The sequence below is a fragment of the Ambystoma mexicanum genome, chromosome 5q (assembly GCF_040938575.1).
Source record: "Ambystoma mexicanum isolate Mex_15411 chromosome 5q, UKY_AmexF1_1, whole genome shotgun sequence".
Classification (NCBI taxonomy): domain Eukaryota; kingdom Metazoa; phylum Chordata; class Amphibia; order Caudata; family Ambystomatidae; genus Ambystoma; species Ambystoma mexicanum.
Genome location: NC_090933.1, coordinates 421,174,295 through 421,196,777, shown reverse-complemented (window position 1 = coordinate 421,196,777; position 22,483 = coordinate 421,174,295). Strand labels below are relative to the sequence as shown.

At 43.8% G+C, this 22,483-nt stretch overlaps 1 protein-coding gene across 2 annotated transcripts in view; it reads right to left on the bottom strand.

Moving 5' to 3' along the window:
• TTC39C (tetratricopeptide repeat domain 39C) overlaps window positions 1-22,483 on the bottom strand; it is a 986,275-nt gene that overhangs the window by 121,011 nt on the left and 842,781 nt on the right. For both annotated transcript variants that reach the window (XM_069620911.1, XM_069620913.1), the window contains one exon: window positions 2,803-2,907. In XM_069620911.1, the coding sequence (XP_069477012.1) occupies window positions 2,803-2,907 (105 nt within the window). The remainder of the gene's footprint in view (window positions 1-2,802; window positions 2,908-22,483) is intronic.

Below are 22,483 nucleotides of genomic sequence, written 5' to 3'. Positions count from 1 at the left end.
GATGCAGTCATCCAGATATTCCTGTAAGACCTGTTTCTCGGTTAAGGACAAGGCGTACACCTTCCCATGAGGTATCACCGAACTTGGTATCAAATCAATGGAACAATCGAATGTTCTGTGAGGTGGTAGAGGTATATCCTCTGGCTCGGAAAAGACCATCCGAAAATCGTTGTACACTTGAGGGATTGGGAACAATGAACAAAGACCAGGTGGACTATTGCTTCTTGCAAGAGGTGTGGAGATGACGATGTTCTGAGGCCTGCCAGGCAAACAACAATTCCGGAGGTAATGAGCGGAAGCAAAAACCAAAGTACGTGCTTCCCAATCAATAGTGGGATTGTGGCATAGCAGCCACGGTAAACCCAAAACTACTGAATATGAAGGTGATTTGATGACGTCCAGAGCGATTCTTTCACCATGTTCCTTGATCTGGATAAATAGACCCATGGTATGTTGACGTATTGGCCCCGAGGATAAAGGAGTCCCATCAATCACCTCCACGGGCAGAACATTCTTCCGGGAAAACAAAGGTATACCATGCCTTGCTGCGAAGGTTTCATCAATGTAATTACCAGAAGCTCCACAGTCCAATAAGCCAAGAGCTTCCACCTTTTTGCCTAACCATGTCAGTTTGATCTCCAAAACTAACAAGACAGCAGGTTGCATGGGCTGAAACAAGGAGCAGGGGCCGGAAAGGACTGAAAGTGAAGGGAGACCTGTCGTTGCCTTTCCTATAGACGACAGGTCTTCTAGTTTTCCGACTTCCTTTGGGGGCGTAAAGGACAGGTACCCAAGTAATGCCCGGCGGCTCCACAGTACAAACATAATCTTAGACTTCTTCGGCGTTTCCGTTCTGCTTCTGATAACGGACCCCTCACAGCACCCAACTGCATGGGTTCTGCACCGGAGTCCGAAGACCCAGGAATCCCGGTAGACGTGTTTGCGGGTCTGGGAAACAGCCTCTCAGCTCGACGTCTCTCTCATCTTCGTTCTGCCAGTCTGTGATCAATCCGCAAAACTTGTTCCACGAGTTGCTGAAGGGTTTCGGGCTCTGGATTGTGTAATAATTCATCCTTATATTCTTCTCATAATCCCCGACGAAACAGAGTCTTTTGGGTTACTTCAGGCCACTGGGAATCGGTGGCCAATTGTCGGAAGCGACCAATATAGGCTATTATGTCCATGGCTCCTTGCTTGAGGTCCATCAATTGATTCTGTGCCGCAGAAGCCAGATTGGGTGATTGAAAAACCTCTAGGAACGCTTTTTCGAACGCTGCAAAGTCATTGAGAATGGGACTATTGTCAGCCACCAAAGGCGCTGCCCAAGCAAGTGCGTTCCCAGTCAAATTACCCAGAACATACCCAATCTTGGCTTTGTCTCAGTTGAAATAGGAGGACCTGAAGAGGAAGTGTATTCTACAATGATTACAAAACTCGGCCACACGTCTTGAATCTCCATCGAATTTGATAGGTGCGGTATGAGCCATTGCACCTTCGCCCTGAGGTGTAGCCCCGGTACCTTGTGCCACCATCTGTCTTAGACCAATGTTCTCTTGATGGAGCGCTGTCATCTCGGCTAGAAGGGCCCGCATCTCTTCCCGAAGTTCCTGGGCTTCATCCATTTCGGAGTCAGAAGGTAGGCGTCTCAATCTGTTAAGAAAAGCGTCTCGTGGGCGCTGAGTACCTGAACTTCCAGTTGATGGTCGTGGTGAAGTAGCCAGGCTGTCCGACTGATGGGTGCTGAATGTGTAACGCGAGGAACCAGCGCAACACCCACCCTGAATTCAAACAAGGTCAGTGGTGAACCAGCTCCCAACGCCACGGATGCGCACTTCCCTGATTTGCGTGACGTCGGGACAGTGCAAGCACTGACAGGGAAGGCGGGTCTTGACTGGATGGAGAATCCACAGCAGGATACAACAGCTTGGCTCCAGAAGTAGCAGTGGATCGATGAAAAGAACCGAAGTTGGCAGGTGCAGAGGAAGGAAGAGTAGGCAGAGAACTCTAGAGATGGCAGGAGGCAAGGCACAGAACCAACAGGTAAGGCACAGAACCAACAAGCAAGGAGGCAGGAGGGACTAGGAACCCTGGGGCAGAACAAGGGGAAGAACTGGAAGGCATGAAGGGAGCAGGGAAAATGATGGCCCAGGGAACCTACTGGCAAGAAAGGAATGAGACAAGAAAACTCCCAGAGGCAGACAAGGAAAGGAAACACCAGCAGGGAAGGACTAGGAACAAAAGGCTGGGAAGGCTGACAAGGTGCTACTCAAGAGTAACACAGGCGAGGACGCGATCAGGAAACAAACCGCGTTGAGATGCGGTTTGTTCAAGCAAACTGGCCCTTAATATAGGGCAGGCAGCACCCGGGAGGCTTGGAACGCAATCCGTGCTGTCCCCGGGTGCTGACGCGCCCAAAACGAGGCTTGGGAAGCAAGCTTGCAACTTCCCGAGCGCTCTGTGGACGGCGCATGCGCGGAGGGCGAAACACGGCCTTCCGCGCCTGCGCGAACCACGCGAACGGGAAAACCCGGAAGCGGCATGAGCCGCATATGACCGAGGTTCCCCCAACCTGTATCGGGGTTAGATGCGCCAGGACGGGAAGCGCCGGGACCTGCAGATGCGCCCCGCACCACAGGTAAGTGGCATGACAGGAATATTATAGAGGGAGCAGATACAAATCAAGTAAAGCAGCTTAAATCTGTTCATGTGGTTTATCACAATATCTAAACTAAAGCGTGTACTTTTTAGCAAATGATACATACAATTATATGGTTGCAAGCCTCATAGTATGTAAGATCTTACCTCTGGATTTTCTAGTAGTAGGCAGCCAAGCTCATAGCAAGCATACGGCTGAACGTACAAGTTGTTTTGACGATCCTGTTCATCTTTCACAGCACGCTGGAAAAACTGCAAGGCAAAGCACAAGCGTTCTGAACAATGTGATGTGATGCAGCATGCATTTGACTAGTCTGTGAAAGTGAAGTGTATGAGATAGAACAAATCTTCAAGGTTGGAAACAAAGCATTGCGCCAGTTCCCTGGATGCATTCAGATTGCTCCAGCTCATCCTTCCATGAGAAAAGTCAGCACTTTAGAAACAGGTCTGTCTTTCTAATTGTAGAGGGGAAGAGTTTTTTTGCAGGGCCTCTGTACCAGGGGTAACAGGGAACAGAAAGCTGGCCAAGATGGAATGCTCATAAGGTGTAATCCTTATTAAGGGAATCAATTCAGAATGGGCCCAGAATACCAAAATAGGGAGAATGTAGAAATTCCAAACTCAAGAGCTTTTTACACTGTCTGAAGTGTCCCAGAATTGGGTAAACAAAGGGAGCTCAGCTCCTCTGTCCTGCTCCCTGTTAGGAGAGCTACTAAGCGGGCTGAAGCTGGGCTCAAGGAATTCTCACACCCCTCTAAGTCTCAGGCTGAAGGGTTTCCCGCAGCCTTCTCTTTCTCTTATTCTCTGGCTTACAGGTTTCTAGCACCCTTCTTCTCAGGTTCAGGCTGAAGTATGCTCATATGCGCTGTGGCTGTCACCTGTACTCTTTGTGGGAAGCGAAGAAGCTTCTTAATTAGCATTGGATAGAGCAAAGGAGTTTGTCCTGGCCTCAAATGTCCAGTTGATCTACGAAGGGTTCTCTGAGCTCTCTCCATAGCTCTGAATGTCTCCCCGCCTGGTCATAGCCTGCCTAGACATGCGCTTGTTCCTTCTCCCACCTCGGGTCCAACCCCTTCAGACCTGCCTTGAACCAAGCTGGTCCACTGGAGCCTACCTGTTCTGAATGTGTACTATCCCCTCCTACTATTTAAACCCGGCAAAATTATTTCCTATTGATGTTTTACCACCTCATCCTGACATTCGGCAACCACCTTTTTAAACTTTCTCCACCCTTCTCCTTTGGATTTTCGCTAGCCTCATCATCTCTTACCACCTCTTTTTGACATTCTTCAACCTCCTCCCTATGATGGTCTCTAGCATCCTTCTTTTCTTCTACCACCTCCTTCTGACGTTCCCCAACCTCCTAATTTCCTACCACCTTCTTCTGACATTCCTCAACCTTCTCTTTACAATGTTTGCCAGGCTCACCTCCTAACACCTCCTTCTGATGTTCTCCAACTCCACCATATGGTTTTCTCCTACCACCTCCATCTTCTCTTGTCACTTACCTCTTCTTCAATCAAACACTTCTTTGTGCCAACCTCATCCTACACTCCAGACTCCTCCACCACTCTCCAGCCACCTCCAAATTCTCTCCATCTCCAAACCCCTAGAGCCCAGTCTTATACGGCTATGAACTCCCCCCCGCACCTTGGCTGCACATGAGATGTAAAATAAGTGGTGGACTGAGATTGGCTGGAGCAAATGAGCTCACCTAGGTTCACTAAAGGCCTGGGAATGTGTACTAAGTTATTAAATGTCTGGTGTGCCACCCTGAAATGTATATTTGACTGGAGCAGAAGGAACAGCGTTGTTATTTTTCACTGCTGCTAGTGATGTTTAAATGGGGTAAGCAGTTTCCATTCTACTGTTCCCCTGGCGTTCAGCAGAGCATGCGCTGCAGGCGTCCTCATTCTTAACCAAATTTCCTCTGCAAACCTTGTAGAAGATGTCTCACTCCCACAGGCTTGCGAGGCAAATTGCATAGGCATTTCTGAAAGGCCTCTGATGCCTGAACGGGTGACTATGCTCTGTTGCTTGGATACACTTCTGCTTTCCTATTGTAAATCATATTCTACTATCACACAGTATGGGTTACAAAGAGTTGAGTGGAGAGAGTTGATTTGAGTCAGATCGAATAGAGAGATTTCTGTATATGTACAATTGTGTGAGAAAATATAATTGGTACTCTAAGTAGCAATGTGTTCCACTTTGGAAAAGCTTGTTCAATACAATGCACTGGAAATAAATATTATAAAGCATGTGTAACCCTGGAGTTTTTGGGAGGTTGGTGGGGCCTACTTCTTTCTATGCATAGAAGACAAGTTACTTAATTTGCCCTCCCTAGTTCTTAGAACAGCCTAGCATCCTGTGGTCTCCCATTTTTATGATTTGATTTTGCCTGGAATGCTATATAGCACAAATGTGCTGCCCGCTCAGTGGAGAGGAACCCGCGATGTAGGAACATGAGTGCAGTTAAGAGCACAAATATATATACTGTATGACAAGGTCCCCTGCTTACCTCCCAGAGTCAGTGGACAGCGGGCGTGGGGTGGTATGGGGAGGAGACGTTGGTCCCGCTTCCTTGCTCACTGTTACACAGCAGCGAATATTCACAGAACCCCTGACATAGAACCTTCCCCAACCAAGAGAGCCTGAAGCTCAATTTAAATAGACTTAAAGTCCTAGAGAGGAGAACCAAATGACACTTCACCCAGAGCCAATTCAATTCACACAATATTAATAGCACATTTCCTAAACTGTTACAACCACCAGTGAAGTGCACATGGTTTTAGGTTTGCAGCATTCCAACAATGGGCTTTCTCACATGTGGTACAAATTTAACCAATTTAATCTCCAATAAGAGCATTCCCTCCCTGAAGACACAATGTTGCAAATTGACTGTGACACTGAATTCTCTATAGACACAAAGGGCTTAAGAGCTTTCCAAGTGTTCACTCAGCACCTTATTCACACGCCGAGGAAACAGGAGACCCGAGTCCTGCACAGGCAGCAAAAGAATAGTAACAAGGAGAGAGAAGCATCCAAAATGGCAGAGAGGTCAGATGTCGGCCTTATGTAGCCCCTTAAGCCCAAGTGTGCAGACACTCACAAAAAGCCCAAACTGGCGCAGCAGGGCAGAGAGCACTATGAAAGTCCAAGGGCCTAGCCAGCCAGTGTGGGTTGTGTTAGACGGTGGTTTTTGCAGGAAGTTGGAGTGTTGGAGAGAGATCAGCTGACTTCTGAGGAGGAGTTGGAGGTGCTGGAAAAAGGGAAAAAGAAACATGAGGAGGTGCTAATATCAAGGGGGGGGAAGGTGGTATAGCGGAAGAAGAGGTGGAAACAGCAGAGGATGAGGTGGTAATATTAAGAGGAGACAGACAGTGATACTGAAGTAGAGGTGATGATTACAGGAGGGGGTGAAGTTGGTTCAAATGACGTAACATCAGGAAGTGGAAGTGGTGAAGAGGAGAAGTTGAGAACAGGCTAGATAAAAGGGAGGACACTCCAGACGTTAGAGTGGGGCAAGATGGTTCCAGCAGGCTAGATTGGCTCTAGGCAGGACCAGAAGATGGGAGGAGGAATGAGACTGCAACAAGGAGTCTAGAGGAGTAAAGGTCAATGCAACATAAGGTGCAAAATGCAGAGTTTTGTGATAGAGGTGGATAGAGTGGTTACATTGAAGAGCAGCATTTCAACCATTGTGTGAATTAGAAGCAAAAGGGTCTGCAGAGCAGGAAACACTTTCCCGAAGCAAGCACTTTGCTGCAGCCATATGCCACGGGTCGGAAACGCCAGCAAACACAGGTGAGTCTGCCCAGAAGAAATGGGAGTCCCAGGGCCTACCGACAGGTATACAAACAATTGGAAACTTGTTTTGAATATCAACCAAGTAATATAGAAAGACAGAATTTACATAAGTCTCCATATATGAGATGACGGTATGGGGAAAACTGGAGTAAAAGTTGTCATACGCAATTGAACACTAATGAAGAACTTGGAGGGCAAGATCTGTACAAGTCTTCATATATGAGATGCCAAAATGGACAAGATTGGAACAACTATTGCCTCAAGCCAATGAATATGAACAACAAAGTTAACAAAACAAAACTTGAACAAGTCTCCATATATGAAATGTCAACACAGGGGAACAAGTAAAACCTGGAGCCAATAACATATAAAAGTGAAGGAGTAAAATTGTGTTATACTTAAAGACTGAAAGATAAAGAAAAGTTTATAAGACGACTTGGTGAAAGAAGTACATCAGGCAGTGAGCCTTTGGTGGAAAGATACCTGTCAGGAGAGTATACCAGGGGATCTACAAAGCTCAGATGGGGATTCCTAGCAGGGGAGTGCACCAGATCCATCTATGGTATGTGAAAGAAAAAGACATTGTGAAAAGGTTCCTGGCAGGAAAGTATACCAGGAGAGCATTTTTAAGAGGTTGCTGTGTAGAAGATGCACTTTTGTCAGCATCCTTAAGAAAGTGTTACGTGAAAGAGACATTTCTACTACTCTTAAGGAACCATTGTTTGGAAAAGAAATGTTTCTCATATTCCTTAAGAATGTATTAAAACACCTTTACTTAAGTTGCTGTGCAGAAGAGATACGTTTGCCATCGTTATAACCCTATTGCTTGGAAAAGACAATTTACATCATCCTTAAGGACATGTTATGTGAAAGAGACATTTCTACTAATCATAAAGAAACATTGTTTGAACTGAACACTTTGAATATTCTACCCGAGACAGTTCAGGGGAAAGAAATCATCCCCTGGATGCAAGGATTGTTTTGTTGGATTTATATATTTCGTTTTTTGCACACTTATTGCTGAATCAAAAGCAGAGACATTTACCTAGCACCTTTTTGTTGTTCATTTTTAGTGTGAGGGTAAGATATGTTTTGGGCACAAAGACAGTTTTAACCATGAGACACAAACTGATCTTTAGTTTTGATTTCCTAAGCAGGGAAACTCTTTAGAATAGGGAAAGAAAAGCCTTTATCCAAATCCTTTTATTTTAATAAAATGTCTAAAGTTGAAAACACTACAACTTTGTGTCCGCCTCTCATTTCTAATCCCTTACAAGGGCCCAAAAAGAGGCTTACAAACAATTCTGTGGTTAAAACAGATTTTATTTAACAGACAAATCTTAGCTCCTGTGGCAAACTCAAAAAAGGGCCAGGTGTCAGTATAGTCTTTTCTAAAAAACGTTAACAGTGTCAGGGTTGCTTTATGAGGTTTTCAAGGTTTGCGGTACCTTCCAGTCATTCACATTCTCAAGTGGTACTCTCCCTTGACTTCTTCTGGATGTCACAGGTTGTGAGTGGTATACAACCACCTTTGAGGTGCCTTGTAGTTCCTGAAGACCTTGCTGGTTTTTCACCATGAGCTGCAGGTAGTAGTAGACTCTATTTTCAATGCTGAGAAAGTGCCAACCGGATTCGTCTTCCCCGGTTTACACAGGTAAGCTTAAGAGGGTTCTGTCACCTCCCACCCTTACAGTCTTGCCCTACCTCTTCACCATCTCTCTACTCCTTCACTGGTCCTGCTCCTTCTGTACACCACAACACATGATTGTTCCTCATACTACAGTGGACCTCACTCCCATCTGCTACTTTAAACACCCACACTGCTTGCCTGGGATTCTGAGCGTATATTGCCCTGTAAGCCATTCCCTGGGATGGGCCTCCTGTGAGTGTCTGAACCTGTGGATGTGAATGAGTCTTGTGATTTGCTATGCCTAATGGCTTCACATGTGTGTGCTTTGGGACTGGGCCAAGTGTTTATAAGGCTGACCCACCATTTTGGATGTGACTTTCCTACACTGCACAACCATGTGCTCTTTATGGCGTCCACTTGGTGTAGAGTCTGGAAACTCCTTCCTGTCAACATCAGACCCTCCGCCTCACTTCTACAGTTCAGGGAGGAGATTAAGACCCTCCTCATCAAGGAAAGGCTCCTCCTTGGCACCTAGGTGTACACACCCTCCACTCTCAACCATACCTAATGCTGGGTGATCTAATCCCCACTGTTTCCTCCCGTTTGCTTGTAGATCCATCACGTTTTTTGACTTTGCGCAGCTGGCAAACCAGCGTAATGTCAATTTGTAAGGCAGACTCACTGCACAAGTGCTGTGGGAAAATCTGGTATGCCTCTGATCTCAACGTAGGCTCATTATGGAAGCACTGCAAGAAAATCTAGTGTGTCTCCAAAGTATGTGGAGGCTCGTTGCATGAGTGCTCTAAGAAAAAATCACTATGCCTAAGATGCTTGAGGGGATGTTCGATACCAGTACTGTAGTAATTTAATTATTTTTCTATGTTGTTTTCTTTGCTTGCAGAGTTCAGCTCTCTTAAAGGTGCAGTGTTTATAAAGTCCTTTGCTTGAAATATACACCAAATACTTGTCTTTGAGAATGAAGAGAGATTTACATTAATGATGTTATTTTGTTTCAGGTTCTCAGGTGCAGGAGCTGTCTTCCTTCAACGGAAAGTGCTTTTTAATTACCTCATGTGACTTTTCCTCTTCTCTGAAATAGGGAATAAGTGGGGCTGAGCCATATGATGTCCCAGAGCCCATCATCCACTGTCTCAAGAGGTACCTTGCTGAACCCTGGACACCCGACTAGATATCCCCAGAGCTGGGCAGTGGTATTTGTCACAATACATACATATATTTACAATGTGTCTCCAATAAACCCCCCTTTAATTGAATGATGACCACATAGGAATTATATTACAAACTGTTTGTTTTTCCAATAAGTCATCCTGTATTACTCTCTACATTAACTCTCCAGGGTGTGAGAAACCTGAAGGTGTCTCACTTGCTAGTCCCAGGGATCTGTCATCCAGGTGGCCAGGACACAGCCATCGCTATTGGATCCAGTTCCTGGGGGTAGACCAGTGCGGGAGGATCACCTGGATGGGGGGTCTTTGGGGAGTGGGACACCGAAGGGTTAGATGCAGTATCCCCTGCCTTATAACACCTATTCCCCATCCTACCAGGTAGGATACCTAGAAACTAAACCCTCCCCCCTTTTTTCGACACAAACTCTTTCTCACAGACAGTTCATCGTGTGCGACAATGGACTAACACCAGAGCCGTATACCTGAGATGTCCCAACACAAGGGTCAGGCAGAGTCAGGCAAATACTGATAGTTACACACACCTGACTTTCATCACACTTCCCCACATGGATAAAAGATGGAGCACAAAAGCACACTCTGAGCAAGGCAAAACGCCCAAGGAAGCAGCAATTCCGAGATGGCAGTTTAAACCGAGGAGAAAGGCGGATCGACCAGAGAGGACGACAAGGAGGGAATTACCCCTGCTCTTTTCAGCAAACCGCAACTTTCAAGAAGCCTCAAGGAAAAGAAACATAAGACTGGGAATTGCAGCTGACGAACAGTGTAGCCATTGCCAAAGGTACACAGGGCCCTCCCACATTGATAGCCAAGCAGGGAGAAGCGATTGCCGCTGTGGTACTGTCCTTGACTCCAATAGCAAAATAATGCCAAAACAGCAGGTGAGTTGGAGAAACTGATAGCAGACCGGACTGTGTTATGCTCAAGGTTACAAACGGAAACACTGTATGAAGAAAGAGAACTTGTATACATTTGAAATTTGTGAAGCCAAGACCAGTGCTCACTCTAAGGTCTCTGTTTGGTGCCCCCTTGAGCACGAAAGAATTATTGAATCTGGTAAATCGAAGTGGTCCTGCAGCGGGTTACGTTAAATCCTGCACACATTCGAAAGTCTTCGATAGTTTGTAAAATAAAATTGGTCTGAGCCCAGAAAAGGGGGACCAAATGTAGAAATGGGGTCTGAGCCAGGAAGAGGGGGATCCTGGGTGAAACACACCCAAGAAGATTGTTGTGGCAAATGTGTACCCGACTGAGGAAAGCCTAAAAATTGAATTTGGTCTGAACCCGACTGAGGGAGGCTGATGGTGAAAGAAGGATCGGAGCCCATCTGAGGGGGGTGTAGTGTGAAGAGTAAATCGCTCAATGTGAATATTGAGAAAGGAACTTTTCTTTTTTCCTTTTGGTACATCAAGTCCACTGGGGCAAGAGACTTTGTACAAAAGAGACTTGGGCACGGAAGGCCTTGATGTTGGTGAAAGAAACTGGGACGACGTGCCAGAGAAACTCAAGGGTTTTTTGTGCTGTGCTTGAGTGACCCGCCTTGTCCCATGCCAAAAATGTGCAGAAGGGAAGCCCACGGCCTTAACATCCTGAATTATCATTTTGTGAACACTTCATTCTTTTTGTAAACATTATCCCACACTATTTTGTAGCATAGCGGTAAGGATTAGCAATAACTTTCTTTAGTGTAGGCCCTTTTTATTTGACTAGACTCCACTAGGACTGCATTATTATTATTTGATGGTCGTAGCTTGTTTCCATCTGTAGATTTAGGGTTAGATAGGCGTTTATCACAGCATTGTACAAGTTCAATAAACACCCTTGAACTGTGGTCACTTCTGTCTGTCTTACTGTTGATACCATGCCTTTCTTACAGCGGGCTGTGGGAGAGCTCAACTTTATTTCTGAAATACATTTTCTCTATTTGCACATTATATGAGATCTCAGGTGAAGGCCTGCATTTTACACCAACACATACACACGAGGGACAAGTGAAGAGGTTCCAGCTTGAAAACTCATCTCATATTGAGCTATGTGACAGGCTTGTGAATATAACCATGTCAGGGGGGCAAAGTTCCACTCTCAACCTGGGGTATGCAGCCTATCAGAGCAATGCTACTCCAGTGGTGATGTGAGGGAGTTGTGGGACCACCTACCCCCGTCCCTTGCTCACTGGTGTACACGGAGCTATGTATGAGCATTGCTACCTCCTTCTCTGTCCTAATAACTAGCAGACTCTGTCCTGGCCATGCCTACTTATCTGTTCTTTTGGATCATGCCCCAGACCCATGGGGAGCAGTGCAGCCTGATAAACTGACACAAGACCCATAGACTACAGCTACCCGCATGCACCAGACTCCTTACACTGCTGGAATGACTGCATAACCCCCAGAGACCAACAACATGCACAATGAGTATCACAATGCTCTTGTTTCCAAGAACCAAAACCCGGCCTAGGGAAGGAAGAGAGAAGGGGATGCCCTGTTGAAACTATACTTTTCTCACCTACCCAGGAAACAAATGGGACTGCTATAGGGTCTTGTGACAGTGTCAAAATCATGACCCTGTCAAAGGGGGCTGGCAGTGGACCCTTCTCCACCTGTGGTATGAGGCTTGCTAAATAAAAACTCAGAATCATCCCTGCCCTAGGTATGTGAAGTAGGACTTGGGAAGTCCTCAGTCCCCAAAGAATCCCCCTTGTGCCACAGATGTTAACAATGGTACCACTCTGTGTTTCCCAATGCCTTCCCCATTCAGTTGCTGGCCAGAGATCTCTCTTTTTATTGCAAAACCACAACTCCCAGATTCCACCTGGGAGTGATACAGAAAACCTGGACTGGATCCAAACAAGGGAGATAAAAGAACTGCAACAACCAGGGCAACCCAGGAACCTTTGCTGCATAACAGCAGCGACCAGCACTCCAACAGCAAACTCCTCACCCAAGCAGAAAGAAATGAGTTTCTAGTCGCACAGCACGACAGAGGAACATCAGAGACTGTCAGCAACACCTTGCTTCAAAAGGGGCATAGGCTTAGAGGGTTTTTAAAGCCTCTCTTCTGAGTCCTAAGGAAAAGAAAGTCACTGATTGGTGCAGAGTGTCATGTGAGTGCTGCATCCAATTGTGGGTGGAGAAAGGCACAGAATAACCAGCCTCATACTTTAAAATCATACAGCATTAGAGGCAGAGTGTGGGTTGTACGTGTGAGGTCATAGGAGGAACTGAAGGTGGACAGAGAGACCAGGAAGATAGATGGAAGACTGGAGTGTTGGGGAGTTCATAGCAGAGATTAGTAAAAGTTAGTTATTTGTGAGAGTGTGATCAATTGTGTGCAAAGTAGGAAGTGGTGTACAGAAGGTGCGTGAGAGAGAGATTGTGTGAGAGATAGGAGTAGAGGAGTGGGGTAGTAGTTTGTGTAAGAGGGAATGAGTGTTAGGAGAGAGTGAGGCAGGCAAGCAGAGAAGGGTGTAGAATTGGGCAATAAGGAGAGGGCTAGAGGAGAGAAGTGGGGAAGGATTGAGAGTGACTGTATTGGAAGGGTTGAGCAGGCCACTATATCCCTAGGTTTGGGGGAGAAGAGAGCAGTTGTAGTGCGGGGGGAGTAGTAATAGTAGGATGGATGGAGGAGCAAAATTAAAGGGTGGAGGTAAGGACTAGAACTGTGGAAGTCAACTGAGGGAAGTGAGACGAGGTGAGAGTAGTAGCAGTGAAAGCAGAAGCAGCGAGTGCAGTGGTAGTAGTGTGGAGCGGGGAGAAAGGTAAGATCATCGAGAAGGGAGTAACATCACAGGGCAGTGATAGCTGCTAGTGGAGGAAAAAACAACAAAGAGACAGCAGAGAAACATGTGGTGAGAAGAAAAGGTGGTGAGTAGGATAAAGGAGTGGAGTAGGGAGCGGAGAGAGTAGAAAGAGGATTGACGGACTTGAAGATCAAACGGCACACATACACCAACCCCTTTATAACTAACCTTTGGTAGTGCAGGATCAGATAGGAAGTGCCTGAGGGAGTTAGTGAGCCTGCTTTCAGGGAGAACACCATCAGTTCCAGGCACATATCAGACAGTAGGGATTACTGGTCTCTAACAGGGGGGTGAGGGGAGGTTACACATGCCTGGGCTAGGGAGGGAATCCCAAGTGAGATGAGAGAGTGAGGGATTGCCAAAGCGCCACTCTGCAAAGCACCTTTTCAGCAGGAGCCTTTATTAACCCAACTGCCCAGCATAATCCTGAATCCTATGAAATTGCTGACGATAACAGTAAATATAACCTATGCTGTTTGCTTGTGATAATAAAACCCCTTCAACTTTTTTGGTGGCTGAGCAACTTATTAAGGACATCTGTCATCTGTAGCAGTCTACAGACAGCGGCAGCAGACTTTTAGCCAGAAGGGAACTGAGCATCAGTAGGGGCGATCAGGGAACAACACCCAAAATTCATATGGATAGTGACAGACAAAAAACAAGCACAGGGATCACATGGCTGGCTACAGGAAAATAGAGGCTGAAAAGAGTGTGGGGCAAAAGGCACTTACGAAGACTTCCAAGGAAGTTGTCAGCACCCACAAGGGGAGGAGATAGAATGAGATTAGGGCAGACAAGGCATAGATTGGAACAGGGAGACATCTGACCAAGTGCACAATGGAAGCTTGAGGAACTTTCAAGACAGAAAGGGGAGGGCTACATAAACCCAGAAGAGTCCGTCTTCAGTGAGAGGTATCCGGATGAGGTCAGGGGAGAGGCAGGAATACCAAGAAACCAGAGAAGAGTTGGAGTGGGAGAGCAGTGTGCATCAGGTAGAGGAAGTGAGGAGGAAAGTACTGGCGTGTTTGAAGAGAGTGAAGGCAAGGTGTTGGGACTGAGAAAATTGTACTATTTTGTTGCATGTCTGTGTGTGAGTGAGTGAAGATGATAGACTGTTAGGATTAATAAGATCAGGAGGGAAGAGGCGAGATGAGTGAGAGGGAGTAACACCAGAAGGGAGGAGGAGAACAGAGCTAGGAGTGAGAGGCTGAGTAGGGTCAGGTGGGCGTGCAGAGTAGTGATATGAAGAATGAGAGGCATATTAAGATCAGGAGGGAGGAGGAGAGTAGAGACAGGAGGAGTGAGAGGAGAAGAGAAGGAGTAAGACTCACAGGAAGAGTAGGAAGGAGAAGTGGGGGAAAAGTGAGAATAAAGGTTGCAAGGCCATCGACAGAGAAGAAGATTACGTCGAGATGTTCAGGCTACTTCTGTTTAGGACACCTAGAAAGTCCCTGAAGGAGATGGATAAAGCTGTGGCCTTCAGGCCGCCACAGGCTAGGCCAAGCTTAAGAAAGTAGGGTAGCCCTGTCTTTAGTGAACCAATACTGCTTAACAACCTTTGGGGGTAGCGCACCTGAGAGGGGGGTGGGAAACCCCTTCAAGGTTAAGAACAAGTGGACATGGACCACCCCTAGACTCTGAGCCCCAATTGTCTTTGCTTGTATGTTTCAGCTAAATGCTTTTCTTTACTGTCATGCTAGTTACTGAGATCCTTGTCACAGCTGTTACTACAATCCTGGTGGAAAATCCTGAGATAAAGAAGTTAGGTGCTACCACTTTCTGATCCTGAAGAAGGGGAACAAGAATGACCATGCCTAAATAAGGGAAAACATGTATGGGCAGCCACATTCGGCTGTCTGTGGGAGATCTAGAGCAGACTGGCCAGGGAAATACACACACAAGGTTGTTATGCTTGAGATGCTCTCTGTCATATGTCCAGCCTTAGTCCCAGGAACCAGTCTACGTCCCAAGTCTCTGGTGGCTATTCAGAGAGTGTAGGCCAACGGTAGTCAATATTATGAGAATTATATCCCAAGCTAGCAGAGAGAGGCCTGACCTCATCAGTGAGCTGGTCGGCTATCATGGGATTAGAAAAGGCATTTATCTCCCATTTTGGGAATGTTTGCCTTCTTTCTTTCTGCAAACAGAAGCAACAAACAAGAGAATACGCATGCTTGCACCCACCCTGGGCTCAGGTTCTGGGCGTTCACTGCGCTAGGTCACTCAGCCCTAATACTAGAACAGTCCAGGCCTGTTGCTGGGGAAATTACTATTCTGCCAGGTCTTGCAACTATCCTGAAAACACTTGGCCTGCATGTGGATTGCACATAACATATTCAGATATCTAAGATATCTATTATGTGATGACCCAGGAACACTGCTAATCTCCATAGAAATAATGACACTCTCATGCATAAACAATCTGTAAGTGAAAAATATGTGGTGATTCACTGACTACAAAGTACCATTGTATGCTGCAGCTCAAAGTTGTAACGTGCAAGGAAAATGTAAAATTAATCAAAACATTATAACAGAGCTGAGAAATAACGATTTTTTAAAATGATTGTGTTTCAATTATAAACTTAACTTTTCACACAAAGTAAAAGAAAGAAAAAAATACATTTAATATTATAAGAAAAGTTAGAATAATAAAACCTAGAATAATAAAAACAAAGAATTGACTAATATAGACTAACAATTCACATAGTGCACATACAAGAGACATTAAAAGGCATAATCAAAGTTAATAATTTACGAGTCAAAAACCATAAAATCATACTTGGCAAGTAACATTAAAGGGCTCAAGAAATGGATCCGACAAAGTGAATAATGTGCAGGCAGAAGGTTCAAGCCGCCCGGTAAGTGAAGAAGACTGGTCCTGGGTCGTGGCTCCCTTAAATGCGAGGCCTAGTGGCCGAATCTGAAGAGGTCCTCAATTGCGGTACACACACACACACACACACAGGTTGCCTTGATGTTGTGGAACTGTAGGGGCTTTTCATACCTGTTCCAGCCGTGTAGTGTGTGTGTACCTGCTTGTTGTTGATCTGTTCTCCCTCCAAGTGGGGTTCTAGAACCTGCAGCTCCAGTGATGGCTGCCTGAAGGCTGAGCTCCTGTGCCTACCCTCTCATCTCTCTTTGTATTCACTGCAATGGCTGAAGAAAAGTTAGAAAATTCACAACGATCTAAGAGACAGAAAGGAGAGGGGACCAGCTCTGAAAACTGAGAAGATAAATTGATGGTACTCCTGGTTAAAGTGACTACAGACATTGCTGCCATTAAGTCCTCCCTTTTGGCTTCTGAGGACAGGCACAATGAACTGTCAGGAAAAGTTACCGCCATGAAAAGTCACCTAACCGTGATGAATGATGACTCCCAGAAAATGGCTAATCAGATAAGGGACCTACAAGCTCAAGTGGATAAGATGACTCTTAAGTGCTCTGAACAGGAGAATTTCTCTAGGAGAAACAATATCCGAGTGGCTGGATTTCCTGAAAATATTGAGCAGGGTTGCCCTATATTCTTTATGGAGTGAGCCTTGATTTAATTGCTAAATGCTGACCATAAGACTCCCCTGGAAATTGAAAGGGCGCACAGATCCTTGGGTACCAAGCATCACCAGGACAGAGACCTCAGCATTTCATCATAACATTTTTGAGGTTTACAGCGCGAGAGTTGGTGTTAAAGAAGGCAAGGGAGAAAGGTGATTTATCATGGGGAAGCCACAAAATAATGATCTTTGGAGATCTAAGTCGTGATGTATTGGAGAGAAGGAAAGCATTTAATGTTGCCAAGGAGAAGGCTAAGGGGAAACATTTGAAATACTATATGATCTATCCAGCGATACTAAGGGTGGTTTTTAAATGGTACGGTACACTCCTTCTCGGATCACCAAGGAGCTGAAGCGTTTCTCGCAGATTTGGATCACCACCTATGGAGGTAACACCCATCCACAAAGCAGGATCAATATCAAAGAAGAGATGATGAGATTTTGGTTTATGTTTAGGATTCACCTGATTTCTGACTCTGCTTATCTTTTGTTTTTATTTCATACTTATTTTAATATCTTTATAATGTTTATCTTTAATTTAGTAATAGTATGTTTGGATTGCCGTTAAATGCCGTTTTAATATTGTATTGTGCGTGAGATGCAGCCGTGGATGGCATTGTTGAGGCTAAAGGAAAGGAACTAACGCATTGCTGAGTAATGTGAGCAGCGTAATGTATAGAATGACTTCCGTGTTTTGATCCTTGTTACACGATCGGAACGGAGCAAACAGTGATGGCTCCCTAGCATGTATTGCATCGAGCTTGTGTGCTACACTTGCATTTCCCCCGACTCTTACCTTGGTATCAACATTCTTTATGACTGTGCTGCTTATGAACATGATGCGAATTGAAATATGTGTTATTACTACGATGTTAGGAATCGCTTTTCGAAACTGCCAGAACACCGGAAGCGCTAATATAATACGAATATGCCTCATAGATGCATCAATGAAACTTCACGGGTAAAATAGGAGGTCATTCAAACCGGCACATGGGAGCACTTATCATGCTGTTTTCGTCCTAGTACAGAAAGCTTTAACACAATAGGAGCTCCTGTGCCTCTACCACCCTTTTGCAACTCTTTTTTCCCCACCGCTCGTAATCAACAACCACTCCCAGTATATAGCACGCATACATCAGCAATCAACATGACATGAGGTATTCTTTATTCCCTTCACATTCACACATGCATGCAATAGCATTCATTCTTCCCTTATTCTCACATTTGCAATTATGCATCAGCATTCATGTTGCATTAATCATTCATTCCTCATTCACGTTTACATTAACCCCCACAAAACACTCATAGAACCTTCACATTCACTTTCGCTCACACCCGCATTCAGACAGGTGCTTGGGTTCGGAGAGCTCTTACCTCTGCCGCGATTCCTTTTGCGATGGTGACGTCATCCCACCGGGAGTTGGCGGATGCACCGAACATTTCCCGTGAGGCTTTCCATGGAGAGCGTGTTACAGAATAACATTGTAGACTACAAGTAAACGGAACATTAGGATCGGAGGAAAGAGCGTATACTCTCTCACAGTAGATGTGATCTACAGTTGGGTATTTGGGATGATATGACTTTGTCCCGCGACCTGATCCTTTGGATCTGGCTGGATCTGATTAGTGATCACAAGAATTTACCATATTGTGTAGTGGCATTAGCTTTAACCTGTAATGACGCTCTAATACAAATTGTGTGTGTCTCACTGCTTACTATGGAAGGACATTAATGAATAGAAAACCCATCTCATGTTTGTGCGTCCTGAATATTCATGTGTTATTATCATTGTTAATTCAATACCTTACTGTTGATCATTATATAACTTGACTTTGTGTTATTTATATGGTGCACTTACTGTTTCTGCAGGAGAGCTAGAAAGATGCAGAAGCATATAATTTGACTTATATTCATTAATATAGATATCTTAGCCGTTTGCAGGGGGTGGGGGTTATACTGATGTATGCTGCTATTGTCATTATACAAGCAGTGGGTTCTATTGGGGGATGTTATTTTCAGCTGAATGTAATTAGGGAATTCGACAGAGGAGGGCGAGAATGGACCGCTTATTATTTTGAATAGTTGCTCACTCATTTAATTATATGGCTGAATGTTGGATTAGGACTGCTTCGGACGAGGATATAGGGGTGATGTGGTTGGGGGTTTCCTGGGATCCTGGTTTCGGGAAGGTGTATACATACGCTTCAGAGGTAAACGATATAAAATGGATATAACAATGAAAATGTAGATAGTTTATTTTAAGGATGACAATGCCAAGGACAATGACACTTAGTACTAAATACTTAAAGGTGGCGCAGTTAATACTTGGAAAGGAATGGGTTACTATGTCAACTGAATGAATGCTATGTGGTAGAGTACTTTTGACAACTCAGAACAACAACACTGGCTGTTTTTCTCATTGAATATATATATATATATATATATATATATATATATATATATATATATATATATATATATATATATATATATATATATATATATATATATATATATATATATGATATGAGGAGGTGGAGTGATGATGAATGGTGGGTAATGTTTTAGTAAATATGTTAAATATGTTGGTAATGTTTAAACTTGTGTATAGAAACTTCACAGTGGTTTGGCTAATTTCAGTTGAGAAACACTTTTAGTCTGCATGTGATGATAAATAATTTACTAATTAGTCGTTAGTTAAGTTTATATCATTAGGGAGATAATAGTAACAAATGTAATTGAAGTGTAACATGGCAGGCACAATCCTGGAGAGATTGGTTTGGAATATGGTTTGTACAGAAAAGATTGATATTCAATGGTCACCTGGGGGATCTCTCTGGGGTTCAATCTTATTGTTATTTTTTTTTGGCTTACTTTTCTATGTTATGTCTCGTGGGTGTTTGGTTTGTTTGTCTGTCTTAATGTTCTGTATCTATGTCGATGACTTACTTAGATTTATTTTGCTGACGTTTGAAGATTTCAAGCTTTTTAGTCGCATACTTATGACCAATACAGTTGAGAGAATTGTTATAATATCTATATGTGAAGGGTGTTGTGGTATTACTGATTACCATATTGTTAAACAACATGTCAATGGAAAATTGAGAATTGATTGTAATGGGAATGAATAACTTGGACCATAGTAACGTGGAATGTGAAGGGCTTGAATTGTCCTAGAAAAAGAAAGAAAGTGATGGCAAGATTATGAAGGGCTAGAGCTGACATAGCCCTTTTACAAGAAACGCATTTGTTAGATGAGACGAGGCAAGGACGGACTAATTCAAGATATAACAAAGAGCTATCTAATTGTTATTCAACCAATTCCAGAGGGGCAAGTGTTTTGTTTAGAAGTGGTTTGCAATATAAGATGGCTAAAGTTGTGATGGATGGGGAGGGCCGTATGATTTTTGCAGATGCAATATACAAGGAGAAATTAATCACTTTAGAATGCATTTATGGACCGTTCTCAGCAGGTAAGGTTTCTTTGATGATATTTCAAAACTCTTATGTGAAATGCATGGTGATACAATTGTCTTAGGGGGAGATTTTAATTGTATTCGTGATCACAAAGTAGAATTAGCTCATGCAGGTACACTAAGGAATTTGATTTTTTTCTTCAAAAATGTGATTGGATTGATATATGGAGGGAGCTATATCCTTCAGAAAAGGAATTTAAGTTCTTTTCTCCAGTACACGATTCTTTCTCTAGATTAGACTTTATATTAATCACTAAAACATGAATGGACAAGACTCTTGGGGTTAATATCAGAGAAAGGGAAATTTCAGATCATGTGCCAGTTAACCATTATTTACAGATGGATGTAGAGGCTCTGTCCTTTTGGAAATGGAGATTAAAGACGGGATATTGGAGGAGAAGGAAGTAGTAGAAGGATTACTTTCTAATATGACTCAATTTTAGAGATACACGAGGGCTCAGCTGATCAAACGGTTGTATGGAATAGTTTTAAAGCAACAATAAGAGGCAATATGATTAATTGGACCTCTCGCCTTGGCAAGAAATCCATGAGTGAGTTAAACATGTTGGAAGCGAAATTGTCAAATCTGCAACAGAAATATGCTTGGTTAGGAAGAGCTAAGGATAGGTTTGAGATTCATCATGTTTGGGAATCTTTGGCAAGTGCAACAAACTTGATGGCAGTAAGGGGTCTATTTTTCACGAGACAAAAGTATTGGGAAACTGGTGACAAAAGTAGGCGACTGTTGGCGAGTAGGTTGAAGGGTATGAGTGGGAGATCTTTTGTTCAAGGAATTGAGGATGATAATAATCGCTTAGAGTAGAAGAGTACTGAGATTTTTGCAGGCTTCAAAAATTACTATGAAAAATTATATACAGAGGAGGAATCAGTTTCGCGCCGAGATCTGGAGAGCCTATTTGAGCATACTGATATGAAGAAATCATCATTGGATGACAATAGGGCTTTATAAGCGGATATTGAAATTTAAGAGGTTTTGTTGGCTATTGGGCAACTCCAGTTGGGGAAGTCCCTGGGTTTAGATGGTCTGCCAGTGGAATTCTATAGGAGATTCGATAACTTTTTAGCAGCAGTATTATGTAAGTTATTTAATTCCTTTTTACGAGAAGAATTGTGTCAATCAATGACTAAGGCCATGATTACATTAATAAGAAGAAAGAGACAATAGAAAGTGCGGGAACTAGTCTGCAGAATTCTGCTAAGGCGCGTGTCTGTGTTAATAATGTATTATCGGATGCCTTCAATCTTGCCAGAGGAGCAAAGCAAGGTTGTCCTTTATCACCGTTTCTATTCAACATTGCCTTGTAACCATTGGTAACCCTGATACGGAATGAGGAGAGGATAAGTGGGCTAACTTTTGGGCTGAAAGAAGTTAAAGTATTTTCTTACGCTGATGATATGGTGGTGGTTCTCTCGAATCCAGAAAGGAGCAGCGTTGTTCTTAAAGAACTCTTAGAAAGAGTGGGTACGTTTTCAGGTTATAAGAAAAATTGGGATAAGACAGAGGTGTTCCCGCTTTCGACAGCTGTAAGAAGGGGAGATTTTGTTGAATGGAACTGTCGATGGTCTGAGATGCATGTAAAATATTTGGGAGTCTTTCTTATTAAAGACATATGAAGGATGGTAAGCTTTAATGTGACTAAATTAATAGAAAATCTTAGGAGAGATATTAGGAAATGGTCAAGGTTGAATTTAGGGATCTGGGCAAAGATTAAGACGATTAAAACGTCACTTTTACCAAAGGTCTTATACATAATGCAATTAATACCCCTTAGCTTCTCAAAGAAATAAATTAAAGAAATTGATCGGGTTTTCCAAGACTCTCTCTGGGGAGATAAAAAGCTCCTAAGATTCCAAAGTTTATTTTATTACAAGATACTAAAGAGGGGGTTTTGGATATCCAAATTTAGAAAATTGCTACAGGGGATTTGTCCTAAAGAAGGCGGCCCTATATGTGACAGTGGAGACAGAACAAGAACCAACTTGATTGGCAATTGCGAGAGATGCTTTATTGCAGTTTCAGTTGGGAAGTCTCTTTTCCTTGGAAAAGCTACCTAAAAGGGCTGTTAAACCATCAACTGTTAGAGTGACCAAAGACTTGATGACATGGTGGCTTACTAGTTTTAATGGGAATGTGTTTTTAAGCATAAATAATCTATTTGGTATAATCCTGCTTTACAGCTTGGAAATATGACTCTGTACTGGCGAAGTTGGATTACAAAAGGCATCTTAACAATAGGGGATTCAATATGTGATGGGCACATGTTGTCTTTTGAGGAACTTCAAGAGTTGTTTCATTTAAGTAGAAGGGAAAGGAATAGGTTTTAGAGAATTAGAG